Below are 18,855 nucleotides of genomic sequence, written 5' to 3' on the forward strand. Positions count from 1 at the left end.
ATGATTGATGAACATTGTACTTTTCCCTTCTGTCTTAACAGTTGGGGTGCAGGAGTGGGATAGGTAGCCTATGCTGTCTCTAACAGAAAACATTACAGGATTGAACAGAAGAGTTCCCCTTGCATACGTCATCTTTTGGAGCTGCTCTTACTCACTGTCTTGCGCCTAAACAGAGGTCCAGATTTTGGATGGGAAAACAAAGAGGGGTTGAGAGCAGCAAGTGTTTGATCAAGTGAAAATCTGCTGTCTGCCTCATCTCACAGGGGTTTCTCTGCAGGATTGAGACCCCTTGCCTTGGTGTACACAAATTGCTTGCATCAGCTTGAGATCCCAGGACCTTTGCCAGGCCACGCGTAGGCATCTGTCTGGCTTGGGATGGGAGTTTCTTAGGACACTTATTCCCTGATCTTGCTTTCCTAACCCAGGAGTTGACATCATTTTTAAAAGGAGTGAAATCTCAAAGAAAATTCTAATACATACCTTCTTTTTTTTTTTTTTTTTTGTGACGGAGTCTCGCTCTGTCTCCCAGGCTGGAGTGCAGTGGTGCATCTTGGCTCACTGCAAGCTCTGCCTCCTGGGTTCACGCCATTCTCCTGCCTCAGCCTCCCCAGTAGCTGGGACTACAGGCGCCCGCCACCAGGCCCGGCTAATTTTTTTGTATTTTTAGTAGAGACAGGGTTTCACCGTGTTAGCCAGGATGGTCTCAATCTCCTGACCTCGTGATCTGCCCCACCTCGGCCTCCCAAAGTGCTGGGATTACAGGCATGAGCCACTGCACCCGGCCTCTGATACATATTTTCAAAGCCTTAATAATTTTCTGTCATGACTACTTCTACTGTGTCTATACATTTAGCATAATTTCAAAAGGACTAGATAAAATTTTTAATGTTAATCTGAAGGGGAAAAAAGGAGTAGAATTAGGAGCCAGAGTTGTTTAAATGTGGAATACGTTGTATAGTGGTCACATGGTACTGGTGGTAATAGTGGCAGAAATGGCAAAAGAGCCATTGGTTGATAAGATTCAGGAGGGCCTAGGCTGTTCCTTTGTAAACTGTGCTCAGATATACTCTCTTGGCTGTCCTGGGACTCCTACAGGGCTTGAACATTTTGTATCGATTTCTGTTTTGAAGGTGCTGGGACTCTGGTGCCCCCAACCCTGGGCATCCTCAGGCTTTGAGGAGAATACACAGGATTTGAAGTCAGAAGACCTAGGTTTGAGTTCTGGCTGAGCCACGCACTGTTCATGTGACCTTGGACAAATCACCAAATTTTTCTGAACAGCATCTGTAAAGTGACAGTAACCCCTACCTCACAGGGTTGTTGTGAGGATTACATATATGCTAAAGCATTTTGCATATGAAAAAGCTTCTTATGAATATTGTTATTCCTAGGGAAACCCCCCTTGGAAGCTGTCAAAAAGGACAACTGTAGATGAAATTGTCTTCCTTTTTTCTTCATTCAGCTTAGCCTTTCTGTTTGGCCAGGGCTACTTACAGGGTCTGTTGGGTGAAGTAAAGTCACCGCATTTTGGCTCCTTTGGTCAAAGAGAAAGAACTCTAATGTCCAGCTGCTCCATCGATATACTCATAGAATGGAAGTGAGCAAAGGAAAATTTTAAGCCAGGATAGTTAACCGTTAGGAGGCCAGTGGGAGAATGCTTGCCTTGCATTTGCAAATCCAGAATGACTAAAACATCTTAAGTAAATGAGGAATAGCCACCGAGATGCTCAGAGATAATATAAGCCATGAGTGGGAGGTGGGAAAATGAGTTCGTCAACGCCCTCTCTTTTCTATCCCTTTACCTTTGAGGTCAGGGACAGGGCATATTACTGACACCCCACTGGCTATTGCCCTATACCTGCCAATCACCCAAAGAAAATAATAGCTTCTGAGAAAGCTCAATTCACTGTAGCAACTGTGATATATTTACCCTAATAAAGCCACCACTTGGTCTTTTCCAGTGCTTCTCTCTTATGGAGATCATCCCTGGAATCCAAAGCTCTCCAGTTTTCTAACCCAGTTAAGAGTTAAAAACAACCACAGGTCATGAGCAGTAGGCTTGGCAGTTATACCCCATGCAGTCATAGGAGACTGCTCCATCATTCTCAGCACATAGGGTGCACATCTCACTATCTCTGGCATGAACCAGCCTTGCGAACTTGTACAGTCTCAGCCACTCTGCTTTGATGGTAATTCTTCACCACTGATCTCTCCTCACCATGCCCTTCCTGCATCCTTCCCCCAACCACCCACCAGAGGAGTTCTGGTCCCCAAACCAAAGAGTTGCCTGCAGGTTGGTAATGTAACTTTGTAGATATTCCTTGATTAAAGCCAGACCCTATTGGTATCCTTTTTGAAGTACTGGATCGAAATCTAATTGCTTTTTTTTTTAATTGTTGGGGAGAGGAGGATGAGCAGAACTCCTATGCAGCCTGAGAGAAGTTCTCTATGTGTCCATATATGTACACCTCTGTGTGTGTGTGTGTAACCTCATGGTTGTGCTCAGGCTGACAGGGAGGGCAAAGAGTGAAAAGGAAGCATCTATTTCTTGTTATCCAACATTGCTTCAAAGATGCCCAACCCCCGTAGTAGCAGGCAGTTCCCAAGTGGAGGGTCGGGGCAGAGGCCTCCACCAAGGCCATCAATAACCAGGTGTGAGCTACAGGTCTCTGTGTAATGTGAAGCTCTCCCGTATTTCATTTCTGCACCCAGGGGGCGGCTCTGCAGGATTGCTTACGGAGAACTCTGTGTCTGGCACCTCTCTCCACAAGGCCCAGGCGCCCAGGGTCCCACCGACCTGCCCAGGAATGCATCACATTGTTCTCTGGTGCTGTAATTTGGCTGCAGGAGCTAGGCTGAATGCCTCCCAGGGATGAGAAACATACTCTCCCTGGCGTCCTCCCTTTGCCCCAGCTAGCTTGAGCTTCTGCCCTATGACCACTGAGTGCATTTAAATAAAAACCTCAGAAAGACTGAGGAAAAAAAAATCCTAATTATCTCTCTTCTGTTAAGCCATGTAGAGACTCGTGTCCTGAGTGGGTCTGAGAATTTGGCAAAGACTTACTGGTTGGTGTTCTTGATGAGGGAAGTGAGACAAAGGAGAAGAAATTACTCCCTGCAACAGGAGGAATAGAAATGAAGCAGTGAGTGTTCAGAAATTAGATCTACAAGAAGTTTTGCAAACAGACCCTCAGGGCCAGGCAATGTTTGTTTTTGTTTTTTGTTTTTTGTTTTTTTTTTAATCTGAAGCCCCTGATTTTATTTTTCCAGCATCACTCTAAGGAAGAGTGTGGATTAGTGCCATTATTCAGGGCTGGTATTAATAAAAGTTAGCTTTTATCTGCAGGGCTAGGTTAAGGCTGGCATTCTTACTTTTACATTAGAAAAACTGGCTACAGCCTGCGCAGCTGAGGTACTTCAGTCATGTGCCTTCTCTAAAGGATTCTTAGATCCTTAAAATATATAGTATGTTTTAAGTTTGTATCTAAATAGCACTTACTGTAATGTATTATACCTAAATGTTTATTAAAAGTTAGAAGAAATGAGTACCAACAGGAAGGAATGGAAGAGAGGAGAGGGGCTAAGACATTGCTGATCTGAGGGACAGACCTCTATCAAATAGAAGAGGGCTGGGAGAAGGGGTGATTAGAAGCAGAGTGAGGGAACTAAATGGAGCCCTGACTGCACCAAATAAAGTTCTCATTTTGCTGCTTGTTCCAAATAAATTAGTGTCTATTTGTGTAATGCAGACTAAATGCCAGTTGTGTAAAGCCAATCAATGCAGAAGCAAGCTAAGAACTAGGAGGAAAAATTAATTGCTTGGCCATCATTCCTTTTGGGACCACATAACCTCTGTGGTGGGGCTCAAATGGACATCATTTCTCTCACTTATCCACCTCTCTTTTCAAAATTCTCACTCTCTGGATAGCTTGCTCTTTTCTTAACCATTTATAGGAAATTGCAAAACTTGCATCTTTATGAGCTAGAATTTGGAGCCCAAGGAAAAGCACAGAGTAGCATGAGATGCCAGAAGAGGCCCATTTCCTTCCACAGGGATGAGAACCAAAAACCAAAGAATAGATAGTAGGGTATAGGTAGATTTAAGTCAGGTTGACCTCCTATGGAAGGCATATGCCATTATTTATGTGGTAACCTGCATGTTCTTGTGAGAACAGGGGCTGGCCAGGACCTGAGGCTTTCCCCAGCAGCCTGGCATATAATATAAGGCAGCTTCCTTTGGTAAATTCATTCAGCCCTATTGTTGAGTTCAGACTGACCATGACCCCCTTACCTCTCCACTACCCCAAAGCTTTCCTCAAGATGTCAGCTGTTCTCTTCCCCTCCCATTTCCCCCTCCTTAATCCCGCCATTGGCTCATCAGTTATCCAGTTGACTCCATTCTGAAGGAAGACATTCTCTTGGCCTGACTCACTCAGGCCCATTTCTCCACAGGCATCCCCTTACCGCAGACCACAAGGGCCCTGACTAGCTCATGTTTTGTGTTAATGGATGTGAAACCAGAGCAAATCCCCTCACCAAAAGAAAAACCACCCTAAACTCTCCCACACAGGTCTCAGCAGGTTACACAAATATTAGTCCTATCATCCAAATAAATCTGCCCCCGTGGCCCAGAGCTATGGCTCCCCCAACCTCCTGCTGCCTGTGCAGAGTGAAGCTGCTTCAAAAACATATGAGGACCCCAAGGGATATTGGAGAGGAACTTTGGAAAGACAGGGGCCTGTATCCAGAATTCTTTATGCAGGCTCCTTAATCTACAGACTTTTGTTAATACTTTATAGTCCTAAAGAAGGACTGTTCCTAGAGAAGTCATGATGGGCTAGACCAGCCAGGGGCTTTGGTGAAGAGGATCTGCGGGCTGGAGTTTGGTGCATAATTAAAACTCAGCGTCTGACAGCTGGGCACAGTGGCTTGCGCTTGTATGCCCAGCACTTTGGAAGGCTGCAGTGGGAGGATTGCTTGAGACCAAGAATTCAAGACCAGCCTGGGCAACATAGTGAGCTCCATCTCTGAAAACTATGTTTAAATTAGCTGGGCATGATGGCATGGCCCTGTAGTCCCAGCTAATGGGGAGGCTGAGGTGGGAGGATTGCTTGAGCCTGGGAATTTGAGGCTGCAGTGAGCCATGATCATGCCAGTGCACTCCAGCCTGGGCAACAAAGCGAGACCCTATCTCTAAAAGAAATAAAAAGAAAGAAAAAAAAGAACAGGTACGTATCCTCATTTTACAGATGAGAAAATAGAAGCTCAGAAAATTTAGCTACCTTGCTCAAAATATCAAAAGCAAATGGCACAGCTGTGATTTTTAACCCGGGTCTGTCGTAACCGCAAATTTCTATACCACTCTGCTGCTTTAAGATATCAACAGGCAAAAGATAACCACTGTCCAACTCACATAAAAATAGGACATCAAGTTTTGGGGGACTTCATGTCCTACCTCCAGCTTACTAAGCCTGCTATCTCTGGAGATTCCATTATTGCAAACCTAGTTAGGCAATGGGTAATAGCATTACCCATTAAGCCAAATGTGGAGTGAACAATAATAATAATCACTAGGACTTGGAGAGTCACTAAATAAAGATTTGTTGAGTAAGTGGAGGAAGGCTGCCTTCTAAGCTGTGTATCACTTTGGCCCCAACCTGCAGTACTCCTTCCCACTGTAGCCACTGACTCCTGCTCCCAGCTTCAAAGGCTAGGATCCTCTCATAAAGAATTACCAAAGCCAGAGATCCCTACCTGCCTAATATATACTGATGCCTCATGTGGGCCCTTGAGATCAGACCTGCTTACCTGCTCTCCCACCATCCATGAGTTGCCCATCTTTCTTTTACTCCGTGTCTCCCCAAACCTGGCAAACCTCCAGAATAGTGCATGGGAAGAGAAGAGAAGAAAAGAAAAGAAAAGAAAAAAAAAGGCAACACAAGGCCTGGCCAGACTTACTACATTAATCTATCCTAGGAGGGTTCTAGGGTGTTTTAATGATTTGTTAAGCATGGGAACCACTGCATTCCACCTCAGTTTGAACAGGCAGCAAGTAAGCAAAAGAGGCAGTGCTGTCCAATACAGGTTGAGAGTGGTAGAGAGAAAAAGAGAGAATGAATGTGTGTTTGTATTGTTATGATTCTTTTTCTTCTACAAAACACAGTTTATAAACACATGAGCATGTGAATGGAACCTTGTCCACTATGGCTAACATCTCAGGCTCTCAATAATAGAATGTGGTAGCCTAAGATTTTCTTTCGGGGTACCAGGTAGTTCTGCTCAAACTGACTTCAGAGAAGGGACATGCCATTCATCTTTGTCCCATCTAACTTTGGCCAGGTAGAAACAAAAAGAAGCTCTCTATAGGTACCCTTCCTCTTGCACACCAAGAAGTATCGGGAAGCTGGTGCAAAGGAAAGAAAAAAGGAGCCTCAACTACGTACTTTAGTGCAACTCATTTCACTCTAAAGACCCCCTATCTCTTCTACTCTCCCTTCAAATCTCCAGAGCGGGAAATCAGGGAGCTTGCTCAGTTTCTTATATCCCCTGACAACTCCTTCCCAGGGCTAAGGAACCAGCCAGGACACCATGGTCCCTATGGATTACTCTCTACATCCTTAAATAGAAGCGGTAGGCAGCCCAGGGTGGAGGGTGGAGGAAGGTGTGCATGCAAGGATCTTGTGCTTTTGAGTTGAGAGGCTTGAATTGGAGGGATGAGTGAGGTATCTGTGTGTTCAGGTCTGGTCCAGCCACTCTGCCTTCTTGGGGGCCTTGCAAGTATGGACGTCCACAGTATTTCTGCATTCCTTGCACCGTACAGCACAGCACCAGTGGAATTTGCACTCACACTGGGTAACACGGGTGACTCGAGTTGTGTCGTACCCTCGGCCACAGCACATGATTTCACAACCGTCTGTTCCTTTTGATGTCTTGCTGCAGACACGGCCTGCAGTGCCTAGGGAACCTGGGTTGGGGAAGAGAGGGAGTGAGAACAAAGTTATCTCTTCAGCTGCCCTGGATACCCTTAACCACATTCTCAGAAGGAAGATAAAAAGAATCGCTTTTTTGGGCTGGGCACAGTGGCTCACTCATGCCTATCATCCCAGCATTTTGGAAGGCCAAGGCAGAAGGAATCCTTGAGTCCAGGAATTCAAGACCAGCCTGGGAAACATAGCAAGCCCTGTCTCTACAAAAACTTAAAAAATTAGCCAGGTGCCATGGGCATGAGCCTGTAGTCCTAGCTACTCAGGAGGCTGAGGTGAAAGTAACACGAGGCTGGGAGGTCGAGGCTGCAGTGAGCCAAGATTGCACCACTGCACTCTAGCCTGGGTGACAGTGAAACTCTGTCTCCAAAAAAAAAAAAAAAAAAAAAGAAGCATGGGCTCTGACGTCATCTTGTCTGGATTCAAATCCCAGTTCTACCACTCTTAGTTGTGTGATTTAGTCAAAATGAAACATTAGCTTAGTTTCTCATATGAAAATAAGCACAATAATAGATTGTTAGATATAATCTCTGTTCATCTGAAGAGGTGAACTGATTACCATGACTGGCTGGAGGCATATTCCTAAGGAATTCCTAAGTAATATCCCTTGCATTATTATTATTGCTATTATCCCTAAGCATTATCCCTTCCCCTTACAGTGGAAACTCTAGGATAGGGATCATGTTTTCCCCATGCATAGGGAATGCTTAGAACCTCATTCTGACTGATTTTAGCAAAAGAGATCCTGCCAACAGATCATAAAATCAATAGACTTTTGGATGAGTTGGGCCCATGAGAGCATCTACTCCAAGCTTTTCCATGGTTAATAAGAATCCAGAGATGGGAAACTGACTAGCCTAGGTTCAAAACGGAGAATAGATTACCTGATTTCTACAGAATTAGTCTCCAAATGTCACTGGGATAGGGGAGGAAAATGCTAGAACTTCTATTTTTTTTATCTCATCAATTTAAAATATTTACGTTTTATAACATACATATTCATATAGTGGAACACAGGTATAAATAAATATACATATAATGGAGATATATGCTCAAATTGTTTTAATGATAGAAGTAAAGGATCCAGAATGTTAGGAGACCACTGGTCTGGAATGTGGACTGACTAGGTCTACTGTATATGTTAGTCTCCTAACTCCAAGGGCTGGGTCTTAAGTCCTCTTGGGCACCAAAAACCCCTTCTACACTGTGGAGCTGTGCTGTCCAGGGTAGCAGCCACTAGTCGCATATGGTCTTTTACATCTAAATTAATGAAAATTAAACTAAAAAATTTAGCTCCTCAGTCACACTAGTTATATTCCAAGTACTCAGTAATCACATGTGGCTAGTTGCTACTGTATTGGACAACACAGATAGGAAAACATTTCTATCATCACAGAAAGTTCAATTGGACTCTATTGCTTTGGAGGGAATTCCTGGCTCCATATTCTTTCTGGGATGACTTATATTCTTTGAATTCCAGGGCCCACTTTGGGTTTTAGGAGGCCTAATTTTATGCCTCTGAGAAAAACCAACACACATTTGACTTATCCTCCCTCCTAACTCCAAAGTTCCTTCCCTAAAGGTGTATTTTCAGTATGGTAGTATAGGTTTACACCTCAGATGTTATGGAATTATTTCTAGGTATCCAGAGAGTGACCCTCTGAATTAGACCAAGTGGGAGGAAAGTATACTTAGTGGCAGGAAATCACTAGGAAAATCAGAAGGGCTCCAAGTTTTTTTCTTCTAGCACCCTACAAAGTATACAGACTACTTTCTTCATTAATTGGGTAGAGCCCCACGCTTTTTCTGTGCCCAGTTTTACTCTAAGCCACTTGACTCTTCCAAGAATGACAGTGATGGGTGAAAACAAACAGTACCAAAGATAGCTGAGGTTTTTTGGCTCCACTTCACCCAAGTCCTGACGCTGAGCCTGTAGAAAAGAGCCTGGGAGCCCCACGGCAATAACCAGAGGAGAAGAGTTCTGCTGCATTGCATGTTCCTAGTTTAACCTATCTGAACCAGAAATGTGAGCCAGGATGGTAACTTTCATTCCCTTGGGGAAAAACCATATCAACTTCCAGCACCTCCAAGAATCCCACCACAAATACCTCGAACAGACTGAAAAACAACCATTTGCTGCTTTACATGCCTTTGGTAGGGATCTCTTCTTCGTTTCTTTTTCAGCTGTTTCAGAATCTTCAATGGCAGCACACTGGATAAAGCCTTTCAAGGACATCTTTCTAGCTTTAATCTCCCTTAGAGAGAACCTTTACCCAGCAGATTGGTCTGTTCTCTGTCCCTGGGACAGATCATGTGCTTTCCCACCTACTACTCTCTGATAAGAAATTGCCCACTCGTCTCTCAAGCTATCCAGATACTCCCTACGCTTCAAGGAGCAGCTTAAATTCTAGTTTCTTTTTTTTCCCTACATTTTCAAATAAACTTTATTGATTTCTCCATCTCTCTTTGCATTTGTCTACCCATTATGTCTCATTTCTTTAAGTAGATTGCAAAGAGCCAAAGGCTTAGGGCTGCATCTTATGTTTCTGTGCAGCCCACATATTGCTTAAAACTGAAAACAGGTAACTAAGTTAAACATACCCTGAATAATGCCTACTGTATCCCAGATGCTGGGATACAAAGGAGCGATGCATGACCTCAGGCCTCAAGGAGCTGAGTGACCTCCTCTCTACTTGGGCAGCACTGGGCCTGGTGGACTGCAACAATCTCATGACGAGGTGTTCATGTGGAGAGGAAACTGCCTCCTCCCACAGCACCCCCTTCCCTAACTCCTGAGACTGAACAGACCATGATTAACCAGGGGTGCCTGCACTAAGAACTGGGACTGCATGGCCTTGCCTGCCTTCCTTACTCACCTGCAGCCTTGTCCAAGACACAGTAATCTGGAGAGTTGTCAAAGTAGACAAGATCAGTCCGGGTGGCACGGCGATAGCCTTGGCGGGCTGCGGTGAAGTTGGCACCATCTTGGGTGGCCATCACCTGCACAGCCCCATCATAGCGCCGCCGCAGGTAATCACCTGTGCGGCGGAAATCTGAGAGTGCACGCCAGCAGGTGCGCAGAGTACAGGAACCACTCACGCCATGGCACTTACACTCCAGCTTCAGAAACCGCCGCACAGCCTGGGGGAGGGGGAAGGCAGTTAAGGGAGAGGTAGCTGGTCAGGACACATTTTAGTCATCCCTAGGTCCAAAAGGATGAGTGCTCTGAGATAGGCTGGACCTGGCCCTGGCTGGCCGATTGAGCTCTCAGTTCTCTCCCACATCAGATCCCACCCATTCTTCCTGATCAAGTTCAAGAAACTCTTTTTCCAGGAAATCTGCCTGAACCAACAGTGCTTTCCTTTTCATGACAGCCCACTGAACTGTAGAGCCACAGGATTCTGTTCACGATGACAGTGTGCTTGCACATCCTCTACTTTTCACGTTTTAGAGTGCCAGGTACCATGCCTTCTACTTTAGTGGTGTGCCATTTTCCAGCATAGTACTAGGCACATAGAAGATGTTCAAATACCAGGGAACTGACTAGAACAACCTCTTATCCTCTCAGTCTTTATGAAGGCAGTTCTTTTCCTTCTTAAAAAGTTACTTCTTTTCTCCACCTTTTCCTACTTTCCACCTATGTGAAGACTCTTCACGCACCTGGTTGACCCTAGGCATTCCTAAGCTCCCTTGCATTTAGTGCTCCTGTCCCAGGATGTTGGGGCTTTTGGAAGTGACCCAGAAGCCTTCAGCTCTTCCGCCTTCACATTTATTTAGTCCATGGTCACACACACTGGTCACCCCCAGCAAATATGAGTGTACTTACACAGACATGAGTACTGACCGTGCGACCACAGCGGTTATTATGTAAGTTCATGAGGGCCCGGGCATCCTTAAGCCTCTTCTCCTTGGCATCCACGAAGGCCTTGGCAAAACGGACACCGTAGTGGATGTTGTCACTGCAGCCACCCCAGTCAAAGTCCCCACGCTGGTCATGGTGTCGGCCACGGGTGTAGGGGTCACAGCTGCACACACTCAGTTCACCCTGGCTACAGGCACGAGTAATAGCGTGGACTACCCCTGCTGATGAGATGGCATATACAAAAGCTGCCTCTCGGCTACCTAGAGAGAGAATTGTAGAGGTGTGCTTCAGGAAAGAGGCCCATGTCTGTCCCCTTCTTCAGCCCATACAACCTCTGACTCTGAAACCTCTTCCCTAATTTTCTTTCCCAGAGTCACCCCTACACCCCCTTTATTCAAGGTGCCTTTCATTTCCAAGAGCATTCCCCAGAGTATCTGACCTCTTCCCCTCAGCCCTCACTACTCTCTATCCACTTCTTTGTATATCTGACCTTTTGAGCTGACCTATACTCTTGTTTCCTGCCAAATTCCCTGTGTCCATCCATTGAAAAGTCTCCTGGTGAATCATCCCCTCCCACTGAGTGCCAGCACTGGCTCAGCTAAGCCTGCCTTAGTCCACATTCCAGGCCTTTTCAGGCCCACTCTGCTGGACAGTTCCCCCACAATGGAGACCCCAGCCCAGGGGTCAGCCTGTTTAGAGATCCATGCTACCTTCCCTTGCCTGCTTGCTCTCCCTCCCTGCTCTTGGAGACTGATGAATTATCGCCCCGTATGCCTGACACCTCCAGATTCCCATCTTGTTCCCTTTCTCCTAGTTTACTCTCTAGCTCTATTTAGCTTTTTTGCTGAGCTGAGGCCAAGCCACTGACTCTCCAAATATTTACATATCACCTTTCTGTTTATCTTTTGTTCCCATTACTGTAGTGTTGGGAGTGTTGGGGTGACGATAGTGATGGTGGTGTTAAGAACAGAGGGCCTATCATACACCTCAGCCTTACAGTACATGGTAGCCTCCCAAGCTGGGGATTGGGGAGGACAAGGAAAATGAGGGAGAAAGATGGAGGTTCTAGGGAATGCTTTACCTTGGTCTTGTCCCAGAGCACTAAGATTTAGAGGAGCCCCTGTCTACAAATCTAAGGTGCTAAGAGTCTGTTCCCAATTATGTCCTGGGCTCTGCCCACAGTTCTTTCTCTGATTATGAAACAGTGTGTGGGAGAGGAGAGGGGAGATCTTGCCTACTCTTCCCACTCACCACCCCCAGCACAGAATGGGAAGGAGCTGACACAGGATGGAAGAGGCTCTTACTTCTGAGCATGACACGGCCAAAGACGGTGTGGTCCCGGTCCAGGGTGGTACAGTTCCAGCGGTGGTGGCGGAATTGGTGCTGACACTCTCGGATCCATTCTCGGGCACCCTCGCCCACTGAACGCATGATGTCTGGGTAACGCTGGCACAGCTGCCGCTGCCGGCTCACCAAACCAGGGATATTGTCACAGATCACTCGTGCCCCCAGTGCCCCAATGTACCTGCAAGGCAGAGATGGCCCTGTCAGAACATCCCAGCCCTTTTTCTGCATTGGGAGGGAATAAGGAAGGGGTACGTTTAGCATCCAGACCTTGAAGAGATTCTGTCCCCTCTCCCTAACCCAAATTCCATAAAGCTGATGAGTAGAACCATTTCCCACAGTTCTGAAGAAGTATTAATAGTTATACAGTTGCAGAGACAGTAATTGAGTGGCCTCCCACCATCACCAGTTCCCCAGCCAAAGGCCAAAGTGACATACACTCCCAGAACACAGGCTAGGCATGTGTCACATACACAGAAGCTGTGGGCATGTCACACAAACTCATTGTCTGTTTATTTAATAAACATTAAGAGCTTCATGGAAACATAAACTAACAAAATAAGGGTCTGAGACAACACTCTTATGCTCCCATTAAGAGGGATGTCCTGCATGGCTGGTCCACGAAGATATGGTTTGACAGCAGGGGGATGGTGACAGGGAGGGGCTCATGGGAAGAGACATAGTGAGCAATCTGAGTAACGTTTACAGCTCTAGTCAGACCCGTGTAGCTAAAAAAAATCCTCATTCCCAATCGTGAGGTCCGGGGAGGAAGATCCCACCCTCTACTCTCCTCCTCAAACCCTTTATTTCCAGGCCCCAGGGCCTTTCTTAACTAATGAACCTTTTAAAACCATCTTCCCCATCCTGGATGGACCTGCACGGGCTGTCTGCAGTGGGAAGCCAAAGGCCAAGATAAGTAAGAGGATGACTCTCCCCACACTGCAGTCTCCAGTCTGTCCAATATGAACAATTAAAAGAAGGTCAATTGAGATGGGCTACTAAAGAATAGGTGGGTTGCCAGAGTCATTATTGTTTCTCAAGGCAATATTTTCTCTTCACTCAGTTTTAACCCTGGATCCCACCACAAGCCTCAGGAAGAATATTTCAGAGAGAAAACAGGAGTATATCACCTTTCTTCCCCAAGAGGCCACCAAATGAGATCTGACCCATTCACCCACTTCCTCCAGCTCAACAGCCCAGCTCCACTTGTCATTCTCTTTCTCTCCCTTTAACCCCATAGCACCTTCCTTGATTTGCTGGGAACTTTCTATTCTCCTGTCCACAACGCATCAAAGGGCTGCCCTCCCTCCCCTGTTTTGAACAGGTGGGGCCATGGAGAGCAATTGCTACCGCAGACAGAAAAGACTTGGTTCGAGCTATGAATGAGCCTGTGGTTTGGGAACGGCCCCAAAATGGGCCTAGAAGTGGGTGAGGAGAAGGGAGGGCAGCTGGTGTGGGGAGGGGAAAAGCTAGACTGCCCTGGGCTCTGTGTCCCCTCCCACCACCCCCCTGCATTCCCACAGCCGGCCCTCACCCACAGACTGGATCACCACTGGTGACACCAACTCAAACAAACACAAGGAGGGCTGATGCTTGCCTCTTCGGGAACTCAGCAGGGCTGATGGGGCCCATCTGTCCCAGGGAAGGGGTGAGAGGGCTGGCCCTCCCCTAACAAATCCCATGGAATCAGCGTCCCCAGCACTGTCCATCAGGGCAACAGCTTCCAGGAACAAACAAAATAAACACCCCAGACAGGGCCAGGCCGGAAAGGCTGCTTGACGCACAGCCCAGAGTTACACCCACTGCTGTGGTGCTTTGTTTGGAGAATCAAGACCGTTGGAGTTGGAGCTTGTCCCTGTCTCACCACCGTTCAGCTTCCCTAGTTCAGCCCAAGTACTGCTGTAGGCAATGGGTGTGTGGTTTTTTTTTTTTTTTTTTTTTTTTAATGGGGCTTGGGTGAGGAGGGTTGGATGGGAATGAGAGACCAATAACCCAGCCCTCGTGAGACAGTCTGGAGTGGGGCAGGCCAAACTCGGGCAACAAGTCCTTCTTGTGGTCTGACTTAAATCCATTCTGCTGCAGCCCACATAGGTCCTTTTTATTACATCCTCACTGAGTGTGGGAACATCTGTTCAGTATCTAAGATGGGAAGATAATTAAATGTCTCTATTACCACCCTTACTCCACTAAGTAATGGCTTCAAGACTCCACAGAGCATGGCGCTTGCTTGCTCTCCAGTAGTCAGCCCCTTGTAGTTAGTGTAGGGAGCCTCCAATAAAGCTGAGCCTGAGGCTAACCACATCTTCCTCTCAGTTCAACACATGCCTGCAAAATGTCTACCATGTGCCAAGCACTGAGCTCAGATGTCAGGGACACAAAGATATTTAAGGCATCTCCCACCTCACGGTCTGGTAGAGTGTTAGATGCCCTGACTCTAGCTTTGTTTTTCCCTTCTGGAAGTTCTTCACTTCCTTCCCAGCTTCCTGCCCCAGAATGCTTCTCTTCACCTGCTTTTGGCCAATTCACATCCCTTCATTTGACAAAGTGAGGCATACACTACTCTAGCCCCTTGCTACTCAAAGTGTGGTCCCCAGAACAGCAGTATCTGTATCATGTGGGGATTCGTTAGAAATGCAGACACTCAGGCCCCACCCAAGGCCTACTGTAACAGAATCTGCATTTCACCATGATCCTCACATGGTTTGGATGCACCGCTCCACAAAGGCAGGGATTTTTGTCGGTTTTGTTCACTTCAATATCCCCAGTACTGAGAACAGTGCCTGGCATATAGTAGGTATGCAATCACTATTTGTTGAATAAACACCTAACTGTTCTGATTTATCCCCAACTCCCTTCTCCCTCTAGCCAGCCATTAACTCCCATTTCCATTACAGCTTTACTTGTCAACAGTTGCCAGCCTATCTGCAGATGTTTTATGTTTGTATGTTAAAGATACAAACGGGCCAGGGATCTGCTTTTTTTTTTCTTTCCTCCTTTCATGTACAGCCCGTAGTGTACATGATTCAGCCCAGCACATATAGAACTTTGAACACAGAGATAACACTATTAGCCTCCATGAATCTGCTCTTAATGCCACAGCATCCCTCACTTTCATTTGTGAAATAAGGATGATAATAGAACCCATCTCACTGGATTATTTCAGATTGACAAAGATCATGCTCATAAGGTGTTTGGCCATAGTGCCTGAAGCTCAGTAAGGGCTTATTAAAAGCAACTGCTGTTGGTAAAAGTAATGCTAACAATATGATACCACTTTGTGTTTCTCTCCCTTTGTGAGCCTATGAATACAATCCTGTTCTTGTGATTCCCTACATCCAACCCCCTACAGAATGCAAAATGAAACAGGAAAGCACATGCCGGAAGCCCCCTATTTCTTGGTCTGTTTAGGATAGATAGAGGGAGGGCAGTGGTTAGAGAGTAAGGGGAAGAATCTCAAGCTATGAGAAAAATCCAACTATTAACTGGTGAAAATGATGGCCTTCTGCTCCAGAGTGGAACATGGACACACCAGAGTCAACAGGCATTTCTCTTCCACGGGTTGTACAGAACATCAATCTTGCTGGTTTTTTCCTAAGAGAAAGGCTTGGGGGCTTAGCCTGCCTTTAGAAGGTAGCTTTTCACCTTATCCCACAAGTGGTGATCACTGAGGCAGGCATCTGGGCCTGTAGCTATGACAAGTGTGGAGCAAGGAGGCTGAAACAACCTCTGTACCCACTTCCCAACCTGGCCCTGTTGCAGCCTTCCTCCTTTTCACAGGGGCTGCTAAGTCACTCTGTGTGTCACCTCCCTCCCTCCCTCCCTAGCTCTTTCACCCAGGAATTTTTCCAGAATCTTTAATATGAACCACATCAGGGGAGGGTAGTAGAGGGAGAAAGGAAAAGGGAGAGGGAGTAGTCAAGAGTACAAAATGGGGACTAGGAAGACCCCCATTTGAGTCTTTAGGAACCACTGCCAGGATGCTGAAATTACCAGAGTGACACTTCCTCACCCAAACACCAATTGGTCCCCAAGACTATATCCCAAACTGGTAAGAAGCAATCAAGAGTCCCAAAAAGCAAACTGCTGTCTGAGCCAGATAAAGATGGGCAGCGGTTACTTCATGTTGTCTCAGCAAAGACCCTGAAGATGCCAAGTCCCCAGCCAGACCAAGCTCATGAAGGCAAAAGGTAGCTTTGATCTCACTCAGAACTTTGAAAGGTTTTTCTCCTCAACCCCCTTCTCCCCTTTCCCTTTCTAAAAGAATGTTTCAAGCCAGATGTAAGATATAGGCCTCTCTGCTCCCCCAACCAGAACCCCCCCTCCCTCGCCTTCCCCAACACTGCAGAGATTTAAAAAAGAAAATTCAAAAGAGATTTTTCTGAAACAGGAAAACAGGGGGTGGGGGTTGGGATAAGGAGAGACGCATCTTGAAATGATAGGAATCTGCAGCCCAAGCTGGCGGGCCCCTCGGCCAGCTACCCCTCACCCTTCAGCCAAGATTCCAAGTCAAGAGGAGAAAAGCCACAGGGTGCAAGGGGAGAAGAGACCACATTTCGGGGAGGGGGGCTTGCACGGGAAGAAGAACGGAGTAAGGAAAGGAAGGGAGGCACTGCCTGGTGGAGAGGGGCAATAGCCTAGTCCAAGAGGCCAGTTTGATTGCGGGGTGAAGAGGAAAGACTGAGTCTTTTCTAGGTTCAACTCTCCCAGCCTTGCCCTCTCCCCATGGTGGGGAAGAAGGGAAAGCAGCTCCTTCTCCTACGGGAAGGTGATGAGTGCCATCCAAGGAGTACGGGGCAGGGAGGATTCTAAAAAGAACAGACACGAGACATCCAGTGGATCTGTAATGCCTTTTTGCCTCATCTGCCCTCTTGTGAAGTGTCTGGAGTCTAGGGCCTGCAAGAAATCTGGGGAGGGGGTCTCTTAGTACCTTGGGACTCCGCAGCCCTCTGGCTCTTGGAGGGGAGAAATGGGAGATGGGAAAGAATAGGAAGAAGGGAGGGAGACAAAGTTTCCTAAGTGACATCCTCAAAACGGTGGCCGAAGACAAATGCCTAGATAATGCAAACCCATGCGTTTTGTTTGTTTTAATTGTGGGAGTTAATGGGGTAAATTTTGCCTCGATTCCATTTCTAAGCCTCGGCTGGGTGCTGCTGCCTCACCAAAGCCTTCTTGTGGTATGGGTGGGCTAGACTAGCGAGCTGCCCCTTTCTCCACCTCTCAGAGGGCGACCTTAGGCGATTGGGGCCCTGGCGAAGCTATTGCGGGCCCTGGAAGGTTATTCGTTCATTGAACTCACCCTGAGGGAAACTCGGAAGGTAGCTTCTGCCCTAAGGGGCTTGAGCTGAAATAGAGGGGGTACAGCACATGGAGGCCTAAGGAGCCGCGACCACCGGGCATCCTTGCTCCGAATGCCCAGCGCATTTCTCACCAGTCGTGTAAGACGCGGCGCCTCACCCTCCCGCCACCCCGCGACTTCAGATTTCAGTGACAGTCCTGCCCGAATCGTCTCCAACCCGTCGAAGCAACAGCCTGGTCCCGTGAGCAGCCAGTCCCTCCAGGCGCCTCCGGCCTCTCCTACCAAGCGCCTCACCCGCCCAGCCTGAGAGCCACACTTACCACCAGGACGTGTCTACGCGGGCCGGCAGTGTCAGCAGCAGCAGGAGCAGAAGGCAGGCAAGACCTAGGCGGGCCGAAGCCCGGGAGCCGTCGGGGGCCGCGGGCGACGGCACAGGGACCGGGGCGCTGGCGCGCCGAAGCGGGAGCTGCGCAGCTTCCTCCGCACCACCCGGTCTCAGCATAGCTCCCCGAAGACTCCCGCCGCGCAGCCCGGAGGGGCGTGGACGGGGCACCTTCTGGGGGTACTCAGGCTGCTCCTACCTCACCCCCCTGGGGGGCCATTGTGTTCGCCGGCGGCTGGGGACCTAGGATCACCTGGGGTCCAGAGCCCGGGAGCAGGATCCCCGAGAGGGGCGCAAGTTGCGATGTCCGGAAGCCGACGACGGCGTGCCGAACCCGGGGTCTGGGGCGCGCTGCCTGAGGACCGGGTGCGGTGTCAGGGGGTCTGCGGCGCTGAAGGGAGCTGCGGGCCTAGTGTGCGGACAGCCCCTTCGGCCGCGGGCTCTCATTGGACGGGACGGGGCGGGGCCGAGGCCGGGGACACGCGCGGCCCTTAGGGCGGCTCCGCCCGCGCCAAGCCCGGGTCGCTCCGCGACGCCCTAGGTGTAGCAGCCGCCTCCGCCCCTCGGGGCTCCCGCGCGCCACCGCGTTGCACCCCCACCTGCTCCCGCACGCTGCGACGGGACGCCGCGGCTCCCTCCTGCGCCCCAAGCGCCCAGTCCCTGCCGACACCGCGCCACCGGGTCCTAGCGCCCTTCACTCAGCAGCCCCACTTCTGTGGGTGACGGCCAGGCTGGCGGAGCGGGAAGGGGATGCGGGCACTTCCCTCCTGTCCCCAACCTACAGTGACACCGGCGCTGAGCACGGAGGATGCACTCATTTCCTCCATCCTTTCGCTTCTGTGAAATGGGTAGAGTCCCTGCCACCGGGAGTTGGAGGTCTTAACTACCTTTTCAACACTGCCTACAGGAGCGCCGTGGGCAGTCAGCTTCCAGCAGGGGATGCTTTCAGCTAGAGTTCATCGCCCCTGCTTCTTCTGAGCCACTGCAC

General features: G+C 48.3%; 2 protein-coding genes across 29 annotated transcripts in view; one reads left to right on the plus strand and one right to left on the minus strand.

Moving 5' to 3' along the window:
• ST7L (suppression of tumorigenicity 7 like) overlaps window positions 1–3,708 on the plus strand; it is a 96,054-nt gene extending 92,346 nt beyond the window's left edge. For 24 of the 28 annotated variants that reach the window (XM_034933665.3, XM_063606362.1, XM_063606354.1 and 21 more), the window contains one exon: window positions 1,131–2,358. In XM_034933665.3, coding sequence (XP_034789556.2) covers window positions 1,131–1,229 — 99 coding nt within the window. In that variant the 3' untranslated portion in view covers window positions 1,230–2,358. Of the gene's footprint in view, window positions 1–1,130 lie in introns of all 28 variants that reach the window. The other 4 variants (XM_008963036.6, XM_014346669.4, XM_063606374.1 and 1 more) reach the window with 1 other exon arrangement.
• A 2,246-nt stretch (window positions 3,709–5,954) lies between these two features.
• WNT2B (Wnt family member 2B) lies at window positions 5,955–18,484 on the minus strand. The gene is made up of 5 exons (XM_003810691.6): window positions 17,806–18,484; window positions 12,150–12,370; window positions 10,828–11,105; window positions 9,860–10,124; window positions 5,955–6,964 (listed from the first exon to the last, which is right to left on the minus strand). Exons 1-5 carry the CDS (start codon window positions 17,985–17,987, stop codon window positions 6,735–6,737), a joined length of 1,176 nt encoding a protein of 391 aa, XP_003810739.1. The 5' UTR covers window positions 17,988–18,484; the 3' UTR covers window positions 5,955–6,734.
• Window positions 18,485–18,855: the final 371 nt, after the last annotated feature.

The sequence above is a fragment of the Pan paniscus genome, chromosome 1 (genome assembly GCF_029289425.2).
Source record: "Pan paniscus chromosome 1, NHGRI_mPanPan1-v2.0_pri, whole genome shotgun sequence".
Lineage (NCBI taxonomy): Eukaryota > Metazoa > Chordata > Mammalia > Primates > Hominidae > Pan > Pan paniscus.